The 17,144-nt window shown below is 40.4% G+C and overlaps 4 protein-coding genes and 1 non-coding gene across 7 annotated transcripts in view; 3 read left to right on the top strand and 2 right to left on the bottom strand.

The window, feature by feature from the left end:
- LOC121177297 (ADAMTS-like protein 1) overlaps window positions 1-3,540 on the top strand; it is an 81,540-nt gene extending 78,000 nt beyond the window's left edge. For both annotated transcript variants that reach the window (XM_041031562.1, XM_041031563.1), the window contains 5 exons: window positions 91-211; window positions 458-662; window positions 1,184-1,293; window positions 1,458-1,678; window positions 2,143-3,540. In XM_041031562.1, coding sequence (XP_040887496.1) covers window positions 91-211; window positions 458-662; window positions 1,184-1,293; window positions 1,458-1,678; window positions 2,143-2,252 — 767 coding nt within the window. In that variant the 3' untranslated portion in view covers window positions 2,253-3,540. The remainder of the gene's footprint in view (window positions 1-90; window positions 212-457; window positions 663-1,183; window positions 1,294-1,457; window positions 1,679-2,142) is intronic.
- An 858-nt stretch (window positions 3,541-4,398) lies between these two features.
- LOC121176720 (NLR family CARD domain-containing protein 3-like) lies at window positions 4,399-9,228 on the top strand. The gene is made up of 6 exons (XM_041030770.1): window positions 4,399-4,790; window positions 4,989-6,711; window positions 6,956-7,039; window positions 7,204-7,287; window positions 7,899-7,976; window positions 8,071-9,228. Exons 1-6 carry the CDS (start codon window positions 4,478-4,480, stop codon window positions 8,387-8,389), a joined length of 2,601 nt encoding a protein of 866 aa, XP_040886704.1. The 5' UTR covers window positions 4,399-4,477; the 3' UTR covers window positions 8,390-9,228.
- On the bottom strand, window positions 8,626-8,699 carry trnai-aau. Its single transcript has one exon. It is a non-coding gene; the product is annotated as a tRNA-Ile (tRNA).
- A 77-nt stretch (window positions 9,229-9,305) lies between the features above and the next one.
- On the top strand, window positions 9,306-14,658 carry larp7 (La ribonucleoprotein 7, transcriptional regulator). 2 transcript variants are annotated; one of them, XM_041031849.1, is made up of 13 exons: window positions 9,306-9,427; window positions 9,915-10,129; window positions 10,467-10,567; window positions 10,734-10,817; window positions 10,957-11,121; window positions 11,239-11,341; window positions 11,507-11,815; window positions 12,043-12,196; window positions 12,316-12,458; window positions 13,017-13,129; window positions 13,223-13,382; window positions 13,591-13,682; window positions 14,461-14,658. In XM_041031849.1, the coding sequence occupies exons 2-13, from the start codon at window positions 9,928-9,930 to the stop codon at window positions 14,536-14,538; spliced, it is 1,704 nt and encodes a 567-aa protein (XP_040887783.1). In that variant the 5' UTR covers window positions 9,306-9,427; window positions 9,915-9,927; the 3' UTR covers window positions 14,539-14,658. The 2 variants fall into 2 exon arrangements, with proteins under 2 accessions (XP_040887783.1, XP_040887784.1); XM_041031850.1 differs by having other exon boundaries at window positions 12,316-12,463; window positions 13,025-13,129.
- A 728-nt stretch (window positions 14,659-15,386) lies between these two features.
- Window positions 15,387-16,882, bottom strand: LOC121177495 (stabilizer of axonemal microtubules 1-like). The gene is made up of 3 exons (XM_041031821.1): window positions 16,716-16,882; window positions 16,413-16,546; window positions 15,387-16,321 (listed from the first exon to the last, which is right to left on the bottom strand). Exons 1-3 carry the CDS (start codon window positions 16,880-16,882, stop codon window positions 15,387-15,389), a joined length of 1,236 nt encoding a protein of 411 aa, XP_040887755.1.
- Between the last annotated feature and the right edge of the window lie 262 nt (window positions 16,883-17,144).

Genomic DNA, 17,144 nt, shown 5'->3' with positions numbered 1-17,144 from the left:
ATTATAACTGAATGACAGTTATCCTCTCCTGTTTTGATTTCTGCTCGTATCCAAAACCACACAGATGTATTTTCTTTGCTGTATTTTCAGGTGGCAAAGGAAGAAATTGTGTCCAAGGTAACAGCATGGGAGGAAATGGCCCTGTTTGCTTTGAGAGGAATAACAGCAGCCAATCAGCGGAGCTGTGCCGTGGACAGGGCTGTCCCCTCAGGTACCTTGCTGCCACTATATGGTTGTGCAGTTCAATACTTTGAATATTAGGTTTGAAAAGATCGGCCCCAAATTTCCCCTGGGATTCCCTCATCTCCCATCCGAAGGCCATTTCTCTGTGTTTGTGTTGTTTATGCAAACTTTTTGAAGGAGAATAATAAGATGACCCACATCTGAGACCAAAAGAAATACAAAGCTTATAAACTTAATAAGTACTTGTTTGCTTTTTCCTCTGCTGGTGGCTTAGGTGGCGAGTGGATCCTTGGTCTCCTTGTTCAGCCACTTGTGGAGGTGGGTCCCAGACCAGGAGTGTCCGCTGCATGAGGGGTCCTGAGGGCAGGTCAAGAGAGGTGGAGGGCCAGCTGTGCCTTGACACAGGCAGGAGACCCTCTGACAGTAGGCTATGCAACCTTCTGCCCTGTGCCAAATGGGCCACGACCTCTTGGGGGCCGGTGAGTTCACTTATTATTGAGCAGATACACGTCCATGTTTACATGGACTCTGTGTCAAAGAAGTTTACTTGTTCAAAACGCGGTGACGTTTTACCTCAGAAGCTGTGGGTCGATTCTCAGCTATTTAATTTGCGGTAGTTTCTTGAATGTCAAATAACTGGCACTTTGGGGCATTTGTCGGTTTTGTTTTACAAATTATTCAGAGGGGAAGCACACTGCTAATGCTTCCTTATCTATTAGGAGCCACACACTGGTTGTAATTAGGGAAGTCCCTTTTTTTCTGCTTTAACTCTGGCACATCTTTCCCAAGTGTATTATGAGAATTTCAGTCTGAATAATTGAGTAAAAAGCGCTTAGTCCTTTAAAACTATTACTCACTACTACTCCATGGTGTGAACTAAATGCTTCGCTTATGGTTTATAGATTTAAACCACAGCAGAAACCACAGGAGGGCAGTTCAAAAAAATTTTTGGAATAAAAGCTGAACTTGCTTGTAATTTTGATAAAAATTCCTCTTTCAGTGTCATGGTCAGTGTGTAGGTCCCAGTTTGGCCACACAGCATCGCCATGTTTACTGCCAAAACACAAATGGCACCAAAGTCCCCTACAGGATGTGCAGTGGACTCCACAGGTAAATTTAGACTGAGAGAATGAATGAATGAATGTTCTCTACTGTTGAGGATTTACTGTTGAGGAGATATACACACACACACACACACAGTGATGGCTCATGTTTCAGAGATAAGCAAATCACCACATTATTGTGTCTTACCTGCGTATGTGTGGTGTTTTTAGGCCCAGCTCTCTAAAGAATTGTTCCACAGAGAACTGTGCCCTTCACTGGCGCATAGGGCCGTGGACCCAGTGCACTGCCACCTGTGGACGACATGGTTTCCAGTCGCGCCAGGTGACCTGCGCGCACCGGCGAACTGGCAAGGCCACACGTGAGCATCACTGCATGTGGAGGCCTCGCCCTCCCAGCTGGCAGCGATGCAATATTTTGTCTTGTGGAAGAGGTGAGAAACAGCTGCACTCATGTCAAGTTGCTTATCTATCACATTAATAGCATATTTCTGTGGTCTTATTAGAAGACTAACTTTGTATACCCTTAATGTGGTTGTGAGCCCACAGTGCACATAGTTTTGGTTTCATGTGGTTCATGTGAAGTTTCTTTTAACTTTCTGAAGGCACCTCAGTACAAAAAGGGGAAGGGAATTTTGCTTGTGGCACTCAAAGTACCGAAAAATGACCTACCATGTAAGTTTCAGTGGCTTTATGTTATTCAAGGTAACCAATAAAAGACAGAATGCACTGGTTACCGTAAACCTACAGACGAGTCCTTACGAGAAGTGTTTACAATGGAGATTTTATTTGTGTGGAGACTTGTTGACTTTGTGTTGTTGTTTTTCAAATGGCTTTTTTCAGTGTTTTGAAGTTCCATTCATTATGCGAATTAAAGTGTATCTTCCGTGTATTCCAGCCGGGGAGTGTCGAGACAGCACGAGGTACTGTGAGAAGGTTCGACAGTTGGAGCTCTGCCCGCTGCCCCAGTTTAAGAGTCGCTGCTGTCACTCCTGCCGAAACACCTGAGACAGGGGACGTGAGACGAGGGTTGTGGACAACCTGGATACGTCAGGGAAGGTGCCAACAGAGACTTGAAACCTCTATGTTCCATCCTAACACAAACAACTGTCTTTGATGAACAGTTTTGGATGGGGATACCTGAGTGCAGAGGAATGTTTGGATAGTCATTCCTGGAGTGGCTATGATCTTTTCCTCAAAGATGACGTGTGGGTTTGAATTAGAAAGTTTCGTTTTGAGAGGAGTGACGTCTGTTCATGAAGGCTTCAGTTTTACGTTTTGTTTTTTTTTTTGGTTTCGATTTTTTTAATCTGGAGTTCAGCTTTCCTAATTTATGTAAGAGTGACTGAGACACATTTCCATTGTGAGTTGTAGAGACTTGTGGTGACTGCATGGTTTCATAAAGAGGAACTCATAAAGAGGTGTTGTACCAGATCTGTTGTTGTTTCAGGGTTTTCCCTGTTCCATTGTAGTACCATCACTTCCCAAATATGCAGCTACCATGCAAACGCATTAGCATACAATACACAAATATTTAATAGGCATTTAAAATTGATTGACATCATACTAAGGGATTTTGGGTAGACCTCTGAGTTTGTGGTGACCACTGGATAGTTGTGTGTTTGTCTGTATTGCAATGGTCTCTAAAAACAGTGTTGTTAAATAGTTCAGATGATAAATGAGTTTTAATTAATGCGGTGTGGGTTTACTCTTGTTTAAAACTGAAATACAGCACAGTGCGGCATATAAATGGGAAACAGCTAACATGACTAAAAAGGCCCGATATTTGATAAATGGTAAACATTTGGGATTAGCCACCTGGGAAATCATGATCTGTGCTACCATTTTGGGTCATTTAGCACGTGCTGACAGCTGTGATTGGTCAAGTCATTTAAAGAGGAAAGGAATTAGGATTGCAGATGTTTTTACTGCATTTTTTGGCGGAGTAGAAAGTAGGACGTGATAAAGATTTATCTTGCATGGGTTGCACTAGTGGAGGTATATGACTGAAGCAAGTCAATATTTGGAAAAAGACACTTAATTTTGCACTAAACTCATCCAAGTCTTTGTTCAGAACATGGCTTGTAGAGTTTCTTTAAATCTAGTTTGTATGGTTACATTGTTTATATATTTTGTTTTCTGATTTTGATATTTCTTGGAAAGATATTTGTTAAAATGTCCCTTTAACCACTTTGAGACCTGTCCACCAAATTATATTTTCGCTCTAGTTTGACATTATAGGGAAAAAAAAAACAGAGTTAAAGAGTTAAAGTCTTCTGCTTACGACAGATTTCAATGTAAAATATGTAAATATGACCTCTGTGTCATGGGCAGATTTTGGTTAAAACAGTTGGAAACTTTTTTAAAGATCACAATTAATGTACCACAATTACATTATTGTAACAGGTTTGCACTTTTAATGTCCTGGGTTTCTAAATGCTTCATCATCAAGTGCAACACATTACCTTAGCAGGAGACTCCTTGGCCTTTCAATGAGGTGTGATTATTTGATTTTATGAGAGGAAAACATCATTAACATGTTACTTATGCTCTTAACTTATGTAGATATTTGTCTCGTCTTTTAACTATTTATTTTAATGTGTGTTCTTGTGCGTACTTCTGTAAATAACTACAGGGGCTTGTTTTAAGTATTCATTTCCCAACAGCTGATAGTATTTGATGTGCATGCAATGGGGACCCTCTGCTGGTGACTTGATGTGTTGCTCTCTGCTCATACCAGGTTTATCATTAAATAAAACCAAATACATTCCTTTCATAATCTATTTGTTGTGATTATCTCTGCCTTCCTTTTTTTTAGACTAAAAATCTGGCTGCATTATCAGATCTGTAAGTACACTAATGTTTTCATTTCAGCTCGAGCAGTTTAGCAAAACATATAAAAGGTGTATACCAATATAGTGGGAGGTTCTGCTATGAACCAGAAAAACAAGACATTCAGCGTGTGAATGTGTTGACAGAGCTCTGTCATCATGTCTCATGTTACCTCAGATTTTGTCATAAGGAAAAACACTTCCTCTTTCTGTCTGTACAATACACAGTTCACTCTCTGTGTCACAGCTCTTGAAGAGGGACATGTGTTCAGAGGATATCTCTGAGCGATGAGAGGAACTCACTTTACAACATGAATCTAAAATCTGTGATTGAAATTGGCATCATCAGAATTTCATAACTGGACTTTTCTGACTTGTGCTGGAGATTATTTTTGATTCGTTATGGTGGAAAAGGATGGTTGCAATTCTTGTCTGACAGCCATCAGGGTTCTGCGAGTGTCCCTCGTGGATGAGCTTGAAGGACGGATTGACTCCCTGACAGAGATTTTAGTAAGTCGGGAAGTGTTCACTCGTGATGACCGTGAGGATGTGTTGTGTCAGTTGGGGCCCCGAGCAAGAGTAAGAAAGGTGTTGGATATCCTGCAGTGTAAAGGGGAGGAAGCAGCCAAGATTTTTCTCTCCATCAGCAGCCATCATCAGCAAGAGACACAGGCACAATCCAAAGAGGTCAACACAGAACAGCCTCAGTCCTCAGGTATGCAATCAAACTACAGACATGTCATTAGTATGTTCATCTCTGGAGTTAAAATAATGCTCAGTTATGTCTTTGAAATTACACTGCATAGTTCATATAAACAGTGTTTTCTGTAGCACTGTCAAATTATCCTCTCCTTAGGATACAATAAAGGAAGAAGTAAAACAGACATTATATTAAGCTTCTTTTCTTTTGCAGACTATAAAAAAGTCAGACAAAAGCATAAAGACGTCCTCAGGCGCAGAAGTGAGACCATGCTTTTCTACAACACTCGACACGGAGAGAAAATCCTCTTTTCTGAACATTATGTCAATCTCCTGTTAGTCGACGGACACCAGGGCTTGGAGATAAAAAGACACGAGGTCCTGACATTTGGACAAAAGCGACTGTCTTTGCAGCAGAAGTCGACCATACATAGGAAAACTACACCATCCGAACTCTTTTCAAGCACAAATGGAAAACATCCAGTTAAGAAAGTTCTGGTCACTGGGGTGGCTGGTATTGGAAAAACCATCATGGTGCAGAAGATGCTGTTTGATTTTGGTGGAAACAAGGACCATCTTGCATTTGACTTTATCATCCACATGACCTTCAGAGACCTGAATCTTATCAACAAACCCACAAACTTCCGGGAGTTGGTCTTGCGAAAGAACAAGCACCTTGCTAAGGAACTGGATAACATTTTAGCGAATGACAGCAAACTGCTGATCATCTTGGACGGTTTTGATGAGTTCATACACTACAGGAGCTGTGATGTAGACATTTTTGTGACCGAACCAGATGAAGATGCAGAGGTGGTGGAGATCTTAGGAAGTCTGATGCAGGGTGAACTGCTGCCCAACGCTTCTGTCATGCTCACAAGTCGACCGACAGCTATCAACCACATCCCTGTGGGCTGCATCGACCGCTTCGTGCTCATCGCTGGGTTCTCCTTGACTGAAGTTCAGGACTTCTTCTTGCGTTATTTCCAAGACAGTGTCCTTGCTGACCAGATGTTTGCCATTGTATCAGCAAATGAACTGATGCTAACACTGTGCTACATACCTGCATTTTGCTACATTGTGTGCTGTATCCTCAAAGAGAGCAAAGATCTCCGTGGTGAAAGCCCCAAGACCATGACAGACATTTATGTGCAGTACTTGGTGGCTTTGATTCGCTCTCACACTCAGTCAAGAGTCGAAACATTTCTTCAAGAGCAAAGAGCAGGGGGCGTACAGCCGCTGTCTGACATAGTGCTGAAGCTGGGTCGACTTGCCTTCAGGAAGTTGATGGAGCATCAAACATTATTCTACAGCAGCGACAAAGATGTTGCAGCATTAGAGGGCTGCAGCCTTGTTAGTACCTTCCTTGACAAGACAGTAGCACAAGAGCCGGGCTGCACGGAAGAGGTTTACTCCTTTGCGCACCTTACTGTTCAAGAGTTCCTTGCTGCAGTTTATTGTGCAGTGACCGATCACCCTTTACCTGATTCACTGCAGCAAGCTGCAAGTCCTGGAGAGGGGACAAACAGTGGACATTTGGACCTTTTCAACCGCTTCCTGTCCGGAGTCCTCTCTGAACGCAATGCTAGTCTTTTGTCAAGGCAGCTGGGGCTGTGTTACCACAAAGAAAAAGTGGACACTCACTGTCAAAGACTCATCAGAGAAGTTACAATGCTCTGTGACAACGGGGCTCATATCCTGAATCATTTGCACTGCCTGTTTGAGCAACAGGACCCCTCATTAGCCCTTGCTGTGCAACCAAAGATGCTCAGAGTTAATGTTAGTGATGAAACACTATCCCAAATGGATTACAATGCTATCAAGTACTTCCTAAACTTCACAAAGGGCAAAATATCAGAGCTGGATCTGACAGGGACTGGAGTAAGCTGTGAGGCACTAAGAGATATTCAACACCTGCTGCTTAGATGTGAGAGTCTTTGGTGAGTTCCAGGTAAAATTTGGTTTACATCGACTCATTCTCTGATCACACAAGTTTTCATTGTCTTTTTTTATTTTATTGCAGCTCCTTGTAGGTTACAAATCCTGTCCTGAATACATCAAATCACAGCTCTCTGCTTGTGTCTTTTCCTCTTTTCATTAAATGATTGTGAAGTGAGGACATTATTGGACTACAAAATATGGAATTCATGGCTTGTGTACTGACATAACTATTTCACTTAAAAGGCTTGGAGAAAACAACCTCAATATGGACACAGTTCAGGTCATTGCTGATGTGCTGCAAGAGTCAGATAGTATAACTCACCTAGGGTAAGATGTCCATTCATATTATTCTTTGTTTATCAAAAGAATTCAAGTACTAGGTGACAAATGAAGAACACAACCATTCTTTATTTAAGAGAATATACTCATTTTTTTCTCAGAAAGAAAAAAACACACCCAAACTACGTTTCACTTTTTGTCCTCCATTTTAGAATTGGATGGTCAAACCTTGGTGATGATGAACTGCTGGCTCTTTCTAATGCCATACGGATTAAAAAAAAGCTTCAAGAATTGTGGTAAGAGAAGCGAGCAGCATGGCAATGCCAAAATACGTCAGTTAAATATTTTGGAGAAATGAAACTCTATCCACCCAAACGATGATTGTGATTGTCTGAATCATCAGTGATTTAAATCTGACAAGGATAAACCGATGTAGAAAACACAATTCTGTTATTTTTGCCATCTTTTGCAAAGGCAGCCTTCAAGACACAATTCAGTAAAATTGCTGTTTGTCAAACTATCCTCCAGGTCAGTACCACTGCTATAAATGTAAGACAGAAAACAGATTTTTGTCCCTTTGAATGTTCTGTTACTGTATTTTAAGATTAATGGTAACTACAAGGTTGAACACAGACATACCAAAGAAATTAAAAGAATGGAATCCTTTGTTAGTTTGCATTGAACATTAAGTCCATTGCATGGGAAAATGAAATGAATAAAAAAAGACTTTATTGACTGAGCACTGGTTACAGCTCATTATCTGTCCTATTTCTATGAGCAGTTGGGTTTGCACAGGGGATCCAGATAGTGAACATATTTTCATATTTGACGGTTTCCTGATTCTAAGGGTGTTAAACATTTAAAACATTGTTCAGGATATATTACTCGTACCTGTGTGCCCTCACAGGATGGAGGGAAACCGAGTGAGCTCCAGAGGTCTGCTCTCACTCTGTGACTTGACCCCAGATCCTCTGAAAAAAGTTGTGTGAGTTAATTACTCTTTTTCCAAGAAAAGTATTCTGAATCATATCAACAGTTTAGGTTTTTCTAAAGCTTCTGTTGATTCCTTTTCCATACAGCGCCATTTGGAATGACTTGACTGACACAGAACCAGAGTCTTGGTGCTCCAAAGAAAGCATTACTGTGAACTTCACAGATGATGAAATGTGGGAGGCGTGGGGGCAATGGGTCTTCAAGCGGTGTGAGGTCAGCAGCAACGAGAAGCTAGTGATGGTACTCCATAAAGTGTGCAACGTATCAGCCCACTGCTTAGAAGCCCAGTGGGCGAAGACCTTCTACAAGCAACTATCACAGCTCATCAAGCACAGGATTGAGTCCTGCACTGAAGAGGATGTATGCAAGAAGCTCCAAAAGTTTGAGAGTATTTTGAATCTCTGACATGCAGAAGTCTACACTCACCTAAAGTTGTAAGCTTATAAACAGAGTTTAAGTGCACAGTTAATTTGCATCCAGACAAGATTTGTTTTTCTTTTCAAGGGAAGGGGGTGTGCATCAGTCATGAAGAGGATTTGTTCTGCATTAGCCAGCTCTAACAGTTGCTGAACAAAAGCACGACTACACAAGACAGTATATCAGCTGTAAGTCTGGAAAAGGGGGTCGTAAAAAGCTATTACTGGCCCGTACGGGGATCGAACCCGCGACCTTGGCGTTATTAGCACCACGCTCTAACCAACTGAGCTAACCGGCCATGTGATTTTTTTCACTACTAACACTAAAAATAGTGTAATCTCTTTCAGAGCACTTTTCAAATTGTTTTCTTTCAGTTCCTACCCCCATCGTAAAAAAGATGCACAGTTAAAAAAGATTAAATACACCTCAGAATACGTTCGCCAAACGTTACTGGAAAAGGGCCAATGAATCTACTAAGTCGAGCTTAGCCCGGATGAGGTGTTCTTTCTCTTCCAACTAAAAGCACAAATCATGTCACATGCAAGTTAAACGTAGTTTAACATAAAAAAGTTCTTTTTTTTTATGTTAAACTACAGAAACGGTGAATTAAATACTACACTAGCTACATCGGCTATTTTATTTATTGAGTTTTCTTTTGGTATTGATGTGTTTTCTTTTTGTTTTTGTTTAGAATGCTAGTGAATCTATTTTCTGTGAAGAGCTTTGTATTCTGTTGTTTTATTTGTAACCAACCAGTTTTATTAAATGTTATTGTTGTATTGTTATGGATATTGGAACTTGAGAACAATTGTGAATAAACAGCTGAAACTTCAAACACATACTAAGAGTATTTTGCACTTTATTTTGAACTAATTCAGCGGAAGTGGTTTACATTGCTTGCTGTGGGCTCTGGTATGACGAATTTACTCTGCGACGTCTGATTGAACGTCGCAGGGTAGCTGCTGTTTTATGTTATTTTTATGCGTGCTAAGCATCAAACTGAACTGTTTCCTCCTCTCACATAGGGTGAGTTTTGTAAATTATTGTGTCGTTTGGATTTTAAGCGGAGATTTGACGGATTTTGAAAAGCAGTGGCCATGACTGTAGCATTTTTAAAAATGTCACTACCCGCCAATTGTCGTACTAACTTCGATAGCAGTTTGCTAAAGGTGATGATGGCTAACAGACAACTGGCTATTGGCTAGTTAAGCAGACACTTATAGCTTAGTTAAAAGGTGCAAAATATGAAGTTAGCGGTGTGTTTTCTAACTAATATGAGATATTGATACTATATTTAATGGGCGTGTTCACCACGCTGTGTATTCTGTAGAGGGGTGGAGGATGCTTTGTAGTGCTAGTACAACCTGTGAATTTGACTGTGTAAATTAAGGTTAATTTTAGCAACTCCACTTCTTGGCTCTGCTTTTACCAGCAAGATAAAAGGGCACAAGCTAAAAGCTTGCTGAACTTCCAATGCAGTTTTAGAAGTGTGTGTTTCTGGCCTGTGTTTCAGTCCCTGCTACAGGATGATTGACACAGAGAGGGGAACTGATGATGCTGGTGCTGCACAGTCCAGCAGTAAGAACAAGGAGACAGAAAAGAAGAAGCGGTCTCGAGTCAAACAGCTGCTGGGTGATGTGAAGAAGCAGGTGGAGTTCTGGTTCGGAGATGTCAACCTTCACAAAGACCGCTTTCTGAAAAAACTCATAGATGAGTCAGACGATGGATGTAAGGGGCTATCAACAGTACTTTATCCATTTTCCAAGGAATTTCTCAAGGCTGTCTTATTACAGTACTCACATGCCATATGTGCACTGAAATAGTCACAGGTTGAAGCCTTAGATTAGCTTCAGCTTTTTATCAGTGGAGTGGCGTTCACAGCAGGAGACAGGAGGAATTATTGCAGTGACTAGTTACAAACTCAATAAATGATATATGAGTAGTGTATTAAGGCAGACTTGAAAAATCTGTTTGTCCTATATGTTTGTCTGTTTGTCCTTCATGACATGAAGTCATCAGACTCTATTTCTAACAAAAAAATAATAACATTTTTAATGTGTCACAGATGTTGATATATCTGTGTTGGCAAGCTTCAATCGAATGAAAAAGCTGACGACTGACACCAAGCTGATTGCAAGGGCACTGAAAAATTCATCTGTAGTTGAGGTACTGTATTGTGAATTTCTTTTCATGACTTTTTTTAAAAGAACCACTTCATAACTGTCCTATTTTTACAGTGTTTGCATAATTTAGGAGGTTATTCTTGTCTCTATGACAAAGTTCAAATTAATTTACACTTCCAAAAAACAACTTACTGATTTTTGTGTTCCAGGTTAACTTGGAAGGTAATAAAGTGCGACGTCAGCTTCCAATTGGAGACGTACCAAATGACACAGACAGCCGCACAGTCTATGTGGTAAAAAACATTTTCTGTCGTTGTCTTTATTTGACCCACATATTCTTGCTGGTTGTTTTGACAAATATTACATGCCTGCCAGAAAAATAGTTTTGGATAACATACTAATTCAATTCTTTCTTTCTTTTTTTTCTACAAGGAACTTTTGCCCAAGGATGTGACCCACAGTTGGATAGAAAGAGTGTTCACAAAATGTGGGAATGTGGTTTATGTTAGTATCCCCAGATACAAGTCTTCTGGTGACTCCAAGGGTTTTGCTTTTGTCGAGTTTGAGGAAGTGGAACAAGCCCAGAAAGCCATAGAGGTGAAAACCTAATATGAATATAGCACCATTGCCTGAAATACATGATAGCTTATGTCAGTCCAGTGTTTTATTTTTGGCAGGAAGAAAACTCAAGGGAATTTCTGATCTCTGAAACAGATGCTGAACAACCCCCCTGAAGATGCTCCAAGGAAACCAGGGATTTTCCCCAAGACGAAAAGTAGGAAGGCTATTCCTCTGCCAGGTGACCCTCCACCATCAGGTACAATTAATTACAATCAAAAAAGTGCTGCATTTCTTTTACATGACTGCTTCTCTCTGCCATTAAAATTCTTGATTCATGAGAAATCCAATGCTGGGACAATATCAAGGCTGTTGGTGCAATTTGTTATATTCACCCCAGCTTTGTGACATTCATGTTCTATAGGTGAAGAAGAGGAGAAGAAAAAGAAAAAGAAGAAGAAAAAGAAAGAAGGTGCCACAGTACCAGCACCTGCAGAAGAAGCCAAAGAGCATGCAATGGAAGCAGAACCATCAGAGCAGAAGAGGAAGCACTCAGCAGCAGGGGATTTTGAACTGGAGGAAGCCAGCAGTCAGAAGACACCGGGCAAACTGTCAGAGAAAAAAAGACGACGGTCACAGACAGTCGGGGGATCAGACAGTGAAGTACCATCTAAGATTAGAAAAACCAGTGAAAGTGAAGCTGGAGAAAAGAAGAAAGATGTGTCAAAGATTGGTAAGTGATCATAGTTTCCACTGGTCCACAATGCTGGAAAAAGAATTCTAACACTTTTGAAAACAAAAAAAAAGAAAAAGAGAAACATATTTTTCCTTCTACCTAATCCTTTCCAATTTCATGACTTCTAATTTTCACAATCTAAACATACATGGTATATGATGAGGTGTTTTTACAGCAATGAAACCACAGTTTTGTTGTTGTATTAACTGTTATTCCTCTGTTAGATCCACCCATAAAAAGTGACACGGAGAGAGGTGTTGAGGAAGGGAAAGAAAACAGAGATGATTCAACAGTTAAAGCAAAGAGGAAGAGAAAAAAGAAACACAAGGAGAAACTGAAAATTGGCGAGGAGGTCATCCCACTGCGTGTTCTATCCAAGTAAAATCCTACATCCCTTTTTCTTCTTGCATCATCACGATTTGATTAATTACTGAAAACCCCTTCAGAATAAAAATATCACGAATGGGCATCTTTCTTCCTCTTTTGAACACGTAAAGGAAAGAGTGGCTCCATCTGAAGGAGGAGTATTTGACCTTGCAGAAGCGCAGCATGGCGTCGCTGAAGAAGTGCATTAGTAAGATTGATCACAAAGAGCACAAGAGTCTAATGACGACAGAGAAGGATCCTCAAGATGGAAACGGTGAGTTTTGTCTATTCCCAGTAATTTGAGTTCAGATGGACAAATCGCAGGCTACCAGAACTGGGGAAAACTCCACTGGTACTTACATTACTAAGTACATGAAACCAATAAACTTTCCATTATTGCTTGTTTAACACAGAGACAATTCAGCACAAAAATGACTGCGATAAGCGGGGGCGATTTGACCCCGTCAATATTCCCATGGTTTGTAAAGCAAAAAGAAAACGAAGTGAAACAAAGTCTTTATGCTGAAAACATTTGTTTCCAAATATAATGACAGTCTTTGCCCTTTTGTCCTGGAGTTTTAACAAAAAATCCTTTTTATTTTACTTTCAGTGCTAAGATGTTTCACTTTGTGTCAGTGTGCCAACATACAGTAATGTCATTAGCACAAACACCTCCTAACAGTGTTGACATTACAGTATTATTCCAAACACACAAATCAGATTTAATGGCACCGAGCTGCCAAAATCAGAGAAACACATGTTGAAATGTACAAGTGTTGGTTTAATTCATTAATGTTGATTTGTTTGTGTATGTGTGTGTTTTTTTATCCAGGTGAGAAGACTAACAAAAGTGAAAAAGCACCTAACCAGGGCCCTCAGTTTATCAGTGGTGTCATCATGAAGATTACAGACAACAAGCCACTACCAGGGAGGAAGTTCATCAAAGTACAGTATAACCCAGTGCAGCCGTCAGCTTATCATTATATAAAGTTCAACTTATGAAACGTAATTAAAAAAGATGTGTGTGTGTGTGTTTAGGACGCCTTGTGCAAAATATCACCGGTGGCATACATTGACATCTTGGAGGGAGATGCCGAGGGTCACCTCCGCTTTCACACCGCAGAGGAAGCAAAAGCCGTTAGTGACGCCAGAGCAGAGCTGCTGAAGGAGCACAGCTGGAAGCTTGAAATTCTCTCAGGTAGAAATTTTCATTTCTACATTTCAAGGTGTTTGTTTTATGTGTACTACACTCTGTGTAATCCAAATGCACACATACCTCTGGTCTAAATGAGGAGAGGATGTGCATGACTGAGCTGACACACTGGCTTTCATAATTGACGATGGTGAAAATAATTAATCGGGACAGCGCCCATCAGGTTTCATTGTTTGTTTAATTCCTCTGAAAGGCGACCATGAGCAGAGGTACTGGCAGAAGATCCTAGTCGACCGCCAGGTCAAGTTGAATCGTCCGAGAGAAAAGAAGCGGGGTACAGAGAAGGTGAGATCGCCCTTTAAAGTTTCACATCTAAAAATACATATACACACACGTCCGACCAGTACTGGATTTCTGTGGCTGATGCCAATACCGATTTTAGGGAGTTAAAAAAAAAAAAAATTCTGTTATCGATTCTGATATTCTTTATACACACACACAGGTACATATGTTACAGTAGTGTATTGAAAAGGGGAAACAATGGGGTCGTTAATGTTCGTTAATTCTCCATGTAATATATTTCACAAATGGGATTACAATTTCCTGTGAAGACAGCGACTCTGTTGTGAATGATGCGGTCGGAGCGCACTCTGCTGGACAAGCTGTGATAACACCATTTCTGAATTAACTCGAGCATCATTTTCTGCAATATGTTCTGTAAAAAAAAAAAAAAAAAGCTTTCATATTGAACAACATGCCGATACCATTATATCTGTCATAGATCAGTATTGGCCGATAATACATACATGTTGTTGTGTTGTATAATCCCTTATAAACCCATATAATGTTGTATTTGCGGTATTTTATTGACAGACATTATAATGAAGACTTCACACACACATATTTGAAATTGCAAATATAAATATAAATATAAATATAAATGTAAATGTATGTTTTGTAAGTAGCTTATTCTGAATGCTGTTCATCTTTGGATATGTTCTAATACCTGGGATCATTTTGGCATATGAACACAGACACGTGCCATCACAACAGTCAGAGCTGTGCCTCCCTTTTGATTATGTGCAACAAACATGTCATTCCTTACTTTCTTGTCACACTTCAGCTCATATCCAAAGCAGAAAAAATCATCATCGCGCGGGCCAAGGAGGCTAATAAGCACATCCGTTTCCAAGAAGACTGAGCGCTGCTGAATCTTTTTTTTGGTTTGTTTTGTTTTGTTTTTACAACCATACATGTTTAACTCTGTAGCTGGAACAGAGCTAAAAGAAGACTCGAACAACAATAAATGAGTTAAAACGTCCCCTTATCTGTTGTTTGCACTGGAGCCCCCATGATAATGTGGAATGCTGCTAACCATAGTGACATTTGGGCAACATTTTTCTGAATTTTTAAAGCGAACACTTTGTATATGATGTAAATATAACATTTCAAAGTTCTCCCAGTCAAAAATAATTCCTTATGAATTATATCTGCCTCCTTGTTTTTTTTTTAAATAAAATTTCATTATTTTATGATTGCAATATTTCATGTTATATGTTTACAGTACAGTTGTGCTTCTCTTGAACTTTGTGTGGAGAAAAAAAATGTTCTTCAAAACAATGAAATGCATCCACATAAATGCATTCAGTCTTATGTATATGATAATTGTGCTTTGGTTGGAGAGTTGACCCCATTTGAAATGATGAGCTGAAACTATTTTTAAGTAAAAAAATAAAAACAGTTTATCTCCCTCTGCCAAGTTACTGGCAGCAGCTGTCCATTCATGATAGAAGATATATGTTGTGACAGAAAATGTTTAGCTGTGTATCTTATGAGAACCTCTTTCACAAACTGAATATGAACTGCCTTCAATTTTGTAGATTACGCAACACTCAAAATGAGAAGTGCTGAAGAGTAGTAGTATAAAAATAGCTGCCATTACGTCATTTCAGTTCCATTTATTGCTTTTATTAGTGGTGATGGTAGAGACTATCTGAGGTAATGTGTGACAGCATCACACCCTGTCAGCAGCTTGGTCTCTGGGAAGCCTTAGCTTCTGCTCGAAACCATGCAGCTGATTATTTGTTGGGGCTGAGACAGGTCATCACAAGTGTCGCCATCAGGCCAAGTCACTCCTCTGTCCAAAGAGGTGGACCAGTACATCCTGGATTCCTCAGTCCCGCTGGAGATGCTTTCAAAACCTGAAAATGCTCCATTCTCAGCAGGACGTTGAAGTTTCTCTCTGGAGTTAGAGGCGGCCGTCTCATTCAGCTTGGAATGGGCGTTTGAAGGTTTTGGGTTTGTTTTGCATCTTTCAGCAGGCTTAGGTGTGCACACTGAGTGGGGAGTTTTCTTAGACTGCTCCATCTCTTCTTTGTGGACAATGGGGATGTGTTGCAGTGTGTCCCAGAATTTGCAATCCTCCTTCATGCTAGTCATTGAGTGAAAAGGCTCCCTGCCTTTCTCCCTGCTTTGCACAGACGGCTGGATGGGCTCTGTGCGCTGGCACTCGTGTGGCTTGTAGTTCACATGTACTGTGGACACAAATGCCTTGTGATCTGCTGGTGGACTGGACACTTTGGCTTTACCTTTGCCATGGAACTTGGTTTCAAGGGACCAGGTTTTGAACTGCTGAAAGAATTCATCCTCTCCATCAATAAGCTTTTGGTTTATCTGCCAGGCAAACTTTGGCCCAACGGAGGCCAGCAGACCTTTGTTGGTTTGATTCATAGGCTTCTCCCTGCGCATCCTGGGCTGCACTGGATGGGTGATGTAGTGAGATCTGTAGCTCGTGATGCTTTCAATTGGTTTTGGTTCTTCTTCCTGTGGGACTGGTTTGGAGTTGGCATCCCTTTGCACAGATATATTCTGGGAGTGGCCTTCTTTTGGAGTACCTCTTGGGACAATTAATCCTAGTTTGACTTTTAAGCTGTCATTCAGCTTACACGGCTGGCGCTTGCTTATTGCCCACTCTCGGAAATCATCTGCAAATAAAAGACAGTGAGAGCGGATTTGAATCGGGATGTGATTTATATTCCTGCAATGAACGACTCTAGTGATGTTTAAGCCACTTACTCTGGTACACGGATGTGTAGTCCTCAGTAGCATCCTGAGGAGCACTGCTGCATCTTTGGTGGCCTTTGAGTGGCAAAGACGACAGCGGCTCCTTTTGTGGGTTTTTGTTCCATTTGTGGGCAACATAGTATGACCTGAAACACACACTTATGATGTGAAATTTGTCATTTTTGCTTTAGTAATAATATAAATAAATAAATAAAATTATAGAACTCATATGCATCTACGCTAGGTAGATGCATATAAGGTATTTCCCCTTTCAACATACTCCTACAAACGTGTATCTAGTGACGAAGAACTTACTTAAAAGTGGTCCCATCGTCACCCATCCCCTTCAGTGGATGGTTTTTCAGCGTCAAGGCTGAGACGACAGTAGTGTGGCAGTGAGGAGGGAGGAACCTCTCCTGGTACTCTGTGGTCATGGAGGGCAGTGTCTGGGCTCTCTGAGAGCTGGAGTGCTTCCTGGACATCAAAGCAAGTTTATTTAGTATACTGTTTAGCTTTTCAGCAAGAAGGCAATTCAAAGTGCTTTACAATAAGACAAAACGTAAGTAAATACACAGGATTTCAGAAGTAAAATAAAACAGAAGATACAAATAAGCTAAACGTTAAGGAAAACACTGTCAAGTAAAATAACACTGTATTCTTTCTTTTCTTTTCATGCCCACAAAGACAGTCCAAACATAAATATTTTTTGTTAACATTTACTGACATAGCTGAAGATATAGCATA

This window comes from Toxotes jaculatrix, chromosome 23 (genome assembly GCF_017976425.1).
Source record: "Toxotes jaculatrix isolate fToxJac2 chromosome 23, fToxJac2.pri, whole genome shotgun sequence".
NCBI classification, from domain to species: domain Eukaryota; kingdom Metazoa; phylum Chordata; class Actinopteri; family Toxotidae; genus Toxotes; species Toxotes jaculatrix.
The sequence above is the reverse complement of the archived record's forward strand: the minus strand, read 5'-3'. Positions and strand labels throughout refer to the sequence as shown.

Bases quoted from the DNA above. Each gene is read 5' to 3' on its own strand.
- larp7 (XM_041031849.1), top strand. From the start codon at position 9,928: ATGATTGACACAGAGAGGGGAACTGATGATGCTGGTGCTGCACAGTCC. The intron at 10,130-10,466 runs GTAAGGGGCTAT...AATGTGTCACAG, and splicing joins AGATGAGTCAGACGATGGAT to ATGTTGATATATCTGTGTTG. The intron at 10,818-10,956 runs GTAAAAAACATT...TTTTTCTACAAG, and splicing joins ACAGCCGCACAGTCTATGTG to GAACTTTTGCCCAAGGATGT.
- LOC121176720 (XM_041030770.1), top strand. From the start codon at position 4,478: ATGGTGGAAAAGGATGGTTGCAATTCTTGTCTGACAGCCATCAGGGTT. The intron at 6,712-6,955 runs GTGAGTTCCAGG...TTCACTTAAAAG, and splicing joins CTTAGATGTGAGAGTCTTTG to GCTTGGAGAAAACAACCTCA. The intron at 7,288-7,898 runs GTAAGAGAAGCG...GTGCCCTCACAG, and splicing joins AAAAAGCTTCAAGAATTGTG to GATGGAGGGAAACCGAGTGA.
- LOC121177495 (XM_041031821.1), bottom strand. From the start codon at position 16,882: ATGTCCAGGAAGCACTCCAGCTCTCAGAGAGCCCAGACACTGCCCTCC. The intron at 16,547-16,715 runs GTAAGTTCTTCG...TGTGTGTTTCAG, and splicing joins GACGATGGGACCACTTTTAA to GTCATACTATGTTGCCCACA. The intron at 16,322-16,412 runs GTAAGTGGCTTA...TTTTATTTGCAG, and splicing joins CTACACATCCGTGTACCAGA to ATGATTTCCGAGAGTGGGCA.